The 6450-nt window shown below is 41.5% G+C and overlaps 1 protein-coding gene across 1 annotated transcript; it reads left to right on the top strand.

Annotated features, from left to right (window-relative positions):
• The first annotated feature begins 633 nt into the window (after positions 1 to 633).
• On the top strand, positions 634 to 4522 carry LOC145655691 (homeodomain-interacting protein kinase 2-like). Its single transcript, XM_081709180.1, has 5 exons — positions 634 to 753; positions 870 to 956; positions 1258 to 1439; positions 1655 to 1734; positions 4317 to 4522. The coding sequence occupies exons 1-5, from the start codon at positions 634 to 636 to the stop codon at positions 4520 to 4522; spliced, it is 675 nt and encodes a 224-aa protein (XP_081565306.1).
• The last annotated feature ends 1928 nt before the right edge of the window (positions 4523 to 6450 follow it).

A 6450-nucleotide genomic window follows, 5' to 3' on the forward strand; every position in this document is an offset into this window, starting at 1 on the left:
AACAGTGTAATATACTGAGTAACGGGTGTTTAACTGCATTGGTACTCTGTATTTACTTAATGCAAAACAGAACATTATTGTAGTGTTGGTGCATTGTAGTGTTGGTTCCATGTTACACTAGAATAGTGGGTGTGTAATGTCTAGGAACACAAACACCCCCCCACGGAATTATCAGCCGAGGCTGATTTCATGATGGCGATCTCTGTGTTTTTGGTCCAGATCGCCTGAGCTCATCCTGGGTCTCCCATTCTGTGAGGCCATCGATATGTGGTCCCTGGGCTGTGTCATTGCTGAGCTGTTCCTGGGCTGGCCCCTGTATCCCGGAGCCTCCGAATATGATCAGGTAAGCACATGGTCCTTTGAGCTGTGCCTTAACGCCCGTACAGCATCAGTGGTGCAGACCTGTAGTGGTTTTGTGGCTGTAGTGATATGTGTGTGTGTGTGTGTGTGTGTGTGTGTGTGTGTGTGTGTGTGTGTGTGTGTTTGTGTGTGTGTAGTTTGACCTTTTAGCTGCTTTGTCGGCCCGCTCATTTTTAGGATTAATATAAATGAGTTTCTATGGCCTGTTTTTTTAGACATGCACTTTGAAAATGAAAGGATTAACTCAAAATAAAGTCATAATCCTTTTGCCGTATGGTGTCTCTGCAGATCCGTTACATCTCCGAGACGCAGGGCCTACCAGCAGAGTGCATGTTGAGCGCAGCGACCAAGACGCACTACTATTTCTACTGCTACCCCCTGTGGAGACTCAAGGTTTGCCTGTCTTCAAATGCCAAATGCCATGTGTTTTTTATAAGGGACGTAACTTAATGACTTCATGTAACTTAATGGTGGAGCTGAATGGTTTGTTTTTTCTTTCCTTTCTCCAGACACCTTCGGAGCATGAGGCGGAGCGTGGCATCAAGTCCAAAGAGACTCGGAAGTACATTTTAAACTGCCTTGACGACATGATGCAGGTTATTTGGGCTTTTGTGCGCGTAACTATACGCATTTCTTTTAGTGTTGCGATGTGAAATTGAAGAACGTCACAAAGGGCTCCCGCAGCTCACATTATAGAGCAGGTAGAACAAGGTGCTAGCTGAAAGGTCGAGCGTTTCTGCTGTCATAATGAGTAGCGCATGTAAGTCGCTCTGGAGAACGGCATCTGCGAAGGGCAGAGCAGTGCGTAGAAATTTGCTGCAGAACTTCGTTCGTATTGGGTGCATTGCCGCCCTCTGCTGGTGAATAATATGACTCACCCATGGGTCTCTCTCGCAGGTCAATATGACCAGTCTGAAAGGCACCGACGTCTTGGCGGAGAAGGCCGACCGGCGGGAGTTCATCGACCTACTAAAGAAGATGCTCACGCTAGACGCTCACAAAAGGATCACGCCAGTGAAGACCGTGAACCACCTGTTTCTGACCATGACCCACCTCCTCCACTTCCCTCAGAGTGCACAGTGAGTTGCTCCAGGCCTTCCAATCTACATGTCAGTGTTTCAAAAACATTTTAAGGAACACCGTGTTAATTTAGAAATCCAAATAGCATCAGAGTTTCTCTGCTAGTACTGTAACCCCCCCCCCCCCACCTGTGTGTGTGTGTGTGTGTGTGTGTGTGTGTGTGTGTGTGTGTGTGTGTGTGTGTGTGTGTGTGTGTGTGTGTCTCTCGCTGCAGTGTGAAATCTTGCTTGCAGAACATGGAGATCTGCAAGCGGCAGTGCACAGGCTTCGACAGCAGCAAGACCCTGTTTGATGGTAAATCTGATGCCCACTTTGGTGCTTCTTTTAAATGTTACATTAGGGTTGGCTTTTTGTTTGTTTGTTATTCTTCAAGTAGATTTAAAACATCACCAAACTGGCCTCCGATTCCACCTATAAAAGAAGACAAAAATGGTTTCAAATGCAAGTGTTCTACCAAATCATGTTACTGCTCAAATGTGATCCACAAATGGTGAATCAGGTTGTTGCCTAGTATTCGAGTAGCCGATAAAGAGGCCCCTCTACCGTAGTTCAAAACGAAATTCCGTTGAATCCAAACTTCATTGTGTAATTGTTGATCATTGTAGCTGAGGTTTTTGTGTCTCTCGTTCTATAAGACCAACACTATGCTTTCTTCTATGGTTCTTGTATGTGTATTTGTGGAAAATTCAATTCTACTTGTGTTTTTGCAGTACACAGTACTTAAGCAGACCGAGAACTCTTCTTGGTTTTTCAAGGGTTGCGACTTGTGCAATATTCAGCACATTTAAATAAATGTTTCTTTCTTTTCCTAGACGTTTTCCAAACACTTGATTCTTTATGACATTATGAAAATTTCTTTCTTTCCTCGAGTACAAACTCGAGTCCATCATTCATTGGCTGATATGTTACTATCATACATGTATACATGCAGACTCAAGCAAGGAGTTTGTAATGGTGGTACAACTGTGTTCAGGTCATTTGATACTTTTTATTGATAAAGATGTTCTTTTCCAGACTCAGTAGGGTTTTGTTGTTTTGTTTTGTTTTTTGTACCTCTATGAACATTATTGAATAATATGCCTTATAAGGGAATCTCTAATTAAGAGAATCATGTGTTTACATTTGGAATAAATTACATTCTGATAATACCCTAGCACCTGAGTCATACACGTTTTCTTTAATGAAAGGGGTTCAAACCTCTCCTGTACACCAAAGCATCCCAAGCCAAGTCTTGGAGGATTTGTCTGTCAGTCATTAAAATATCAGTTCACAGAAAGATGGATGAAACATGTTTTACTTTGATGAACTTTTTACCTTGGAGTACTTTGTTTAGTGTGAGAAGCTGTAAATGTGTCCAGTCCTTAAAGCATTATTCTGATTTTTCTTGTCCCCTCCATCATTTTCATGCTCTCCTTGTAAGGGCTGTGAAGATGCTCAGCAGAAAATGAGCTGCTCAGCTGCAGAAGAGCACTTCAGCCTACATTTCAAGCCAATTCAAATTTGAACTCCTACACTGTCTTCTCACATCCATTTCTTTTTGAATGTCAGTTAGGACATCAAGATGAATTAAGCACACTAAGCCCAATACTAAGAGACTGGTAGAGTGGATGAGCCACACAGCAGGACACAGCACTATTTTTGCTTCAGCCAGTGCTAACTTGATGCAGTCTTGCTGCTTGGGGATTTTGCAGGCTTTGACTTCTTGGGTGTGTGATGAGGATTTTGCTTAAATTAAACTCCTCATAAACACGTATGACCAACCTGTGCCTATGCTCTACCAGGACCTCATCGCGTACTTCTCTTTCAGTAACTCGGAGCCTGTGTTTTTTTGTTTTGCTATTTCTGACATGATTGGGCAACATTTTCCTTTTAATGTATATGTGGAATCCACAAAAAATATACCCACTTAAGTGTGCTTCAGCATAAATAAGCAGACACTGCAGTTTGGATTATTTCTAGGGAAACAGGAAAATATAGTATCTTTAATTCGCTGCATAACAGTTTACATTAATTATTAATCATTCGTATGTGTTGACAGTTGCAATAAACAGATTAAGAAAACATGCCGTGAAAATGCTGCCGTGTCCGTATTATAACAGAAATAATGCAGCTTCACTGAGCAGATCATCCATAAAACTTGCTCTATATGGATTTTATGAATAGTATGTTAATTTTGTTTAAAAAGACGATGAGGCCTAACGGGAAAGGCTAAAGTGTCAAGTCGGACTTGAATTCAACGACTCAGGTAACATTGGGCTCTCTAGCTAGGTTAGCTAACAGACAAGCTGTCTATTTGAGATGGTTAACTTAGCTAGTTCACACATTACTTATGCACATCTCTTGCGGCAACAGATTCTAATTTTCATGGCGATGGAGCACGTTAGTTAACTTGCAGATTAACTGCCAACTATTTGCTGTAGCTGCAATTAACGTTATTATCTAGCATTGGCTCGCTAACCGTCGGATTGCTCTAAAAGAGCTGTGACAGCTGCATGTCAGTCCTCGGTCGCTGAACTGTCTTCATGTCTAAGCACGGATACCTGTCGATAATGGGATCATTTGGGGGAGAATGAAGTGTGAACTAGCTAGGATAATTAGCTACTATGGCTAGGTACCTGTCCGCCAACGATGTGGCAAATTTAAAATACTGCAGTTCTTTCGTATAAAGGGAAGCTTAAAATTGTGTGACATGTGACCTTTTATCTTGGCTGCTGGCTAGCTATTGTAATTAAGTTGAATTTCAGCTTGGACACCTTTATAGTAATTGATGGTTATTATGACACATCACATTCAGCCTCAAAGAACAATCTCTCTCATTCGTTTGGTTAGTGGTCAGTTTTCATCTTTTGCTAAAGTTATATTCTCTTCCCCTTCAGTTTCTTCCAGTGGGATCTCCCTCTCCAAGAAGGTCAAATTTGAGAATCACGCGTCCGGCGGGAGCCCTGGCCCTCGGGTTCGGGCGGGGTCACCCTGGCCCTCGGATTCAGGGTTCAACTTGTTCTATGGTTCACCTGGCCTGGTCTTTTCCACCTCTGTAGGCTGTGACTTGGGTAATATTCAACACATTTTTAAAAATGTTTGACAGTTGCAATCAACAGATTAAGAACACATTTTGCAGGTTAATTACTATAGTGGTTGTGTTTTTTAAAATCTACTTCTATTTTAGCTTTAATTTTGAATAAAGCCCATAACTAGATCTGCATGGCTTGCGGCTATTGTAATCAAGCTGAAATTGAGCAGAGCTAAATTATTTAAATAAAGCGCTTTCAGGGTGATGTGGAAGCAAAACAACATGGAAGATTGTGATTTACATCCGCTTGATTTTCTTGAGCCTTCTTTCTGCAAGATTAAGGGTGGGAAAATCAACAGAGAGTAAGTGATGAATTTAACTAGCTGGCATTAGATAAATCACAGAATTGTGGTTGTGTTTTTTAAAATCTACTTCTGTTTTAGTTTTAATTTTGAATAAAGCCCATAACTAGATCTGCATGGCTTGGGGCTGTTGTAATCAAGTTGAATTTCAGCTTGGACACCAGTATAGTAATTGAAGGTTATTATGGCACATCCCATTCAGCCTCGAAAAACAAACAGTCTCATTTATTTGATTCGTGTTCCTTTTTTCATCTTTCCCGAAAGGTATGGCATCGCAGCTCCAGGCATCCTCTTCCGCTTCAGTTACCTCTAGTGGGCTCGTCTGCTTCAAGAGGGTGAAATTCGAGCGTCATGCGTCTGGCAGGAGCCCTGGCCCTCGGGTTCGGGCGGGGTCGCCCTGGCCCTCGGATTCAGGGTTCAACTTGTTCTATGGTTCACCTGGCCTGGTCTTTTCCACCTCTGTAGGCTGTGAGTGGGTAATATTCAACACATTTTTAAAAAATGTTTGACAGTTGCAATCAACAGATTAAGAACACATTTTGCAGGTTAATTACTATAGCTAGCTACCTATCCACTAACGATGTGGCAAATATAAAATATTGCAGATTTTCCATATAAAGGGCAGGTTAAAATTTGTGACCTTGTATTTGATCTTGTCTACTGGCTAGCTAATAACACGTGCACTTGGACTTTCCACTTTTAGATGCTACACCTGCCTGTTATTATTACCTTACTGCCAAGTCATGAAGAATCCATAGAGTAGTAAATTGATATTCTGTGGGAATCTTCTCATACCTGTCGATACAGCACAGCTAGATTATTTAAATAAAGCGCTTTCAGGGTGATGTGGAGGCAAAACAACATGGATGATTGTGATTTACATCCGCTTGATTTTCTTGAGCCTTCTTTCTGCAAGATTAAGGGTGGGAAAATCAACAGAGAATAAGTTATGAAGTTAACTAGCTGGCATTAGATAAATCACAGAATTGTGGTTGTGTTTTTTAAAATCTACTTCTGTTTTAGTTTTAATTTTGAATAAAGCCCATAACTAGATCTGCATGGCTTGCGGCTGTTGTAATCAAGTTGAATTTCAGCTTGGACACCAATATAGTAATTGAAGGTTATTATGGCACATCCCATTCAGCCTCGAAGAACAAACAGTCTCATTTATTTGATTCGTGTTCCTTTTTTCATCTTTCCCTAAAGGTATGGCATCGCAGCTCCAGGCATCCTCTTCCGCTTTCAATTAACTCTAGTTAATTGCTTCAAGAAGATCAAATTCGAGCGTCATGCGTCTGGCGGGAGCCCTGGCCCTCGGATTCGGGTGGGGACACCCTGGCCCTCGGATTCGGGGTCCAATTCAACCTATGGCTCACCTGGCCTGGTCTTTTCCACCTCTGGAGGCTCTGAGATGTGCAACATTCAATACATTTAAATAAATGTTTCATTCACATTATGGAAATTTCTTATTTCCTGTAGTATCTTCAACGGTTCAGTTTTGCCAGCATGCTCTATGTACCTCTTTGAACATAATTGAATAATATGCCTTGCAAGGGACTATTTTAATTAAAAGAATTAAGATAATCATGTGTCATACACGTTTTCTTTAATAAACGGTTGGTGGTGCTGTGCCAGTTT

Source organism: Electrophorus electricus, unplaced genomic scaffold (assembly GCF_041902795.1).
Source record: "Electrophorus electricus isolate QZ-2024a unplaced genomic scaffold, ASM4190279v1 Scaffold32, whole genome shotgun sequence".
Lineage (NCBI taxonomy): Eukaryota > Metazoa > Chordata > Actinopteri > Gymnotiformes > Gymnotidae > Electrophorus > Electrophorus electricus.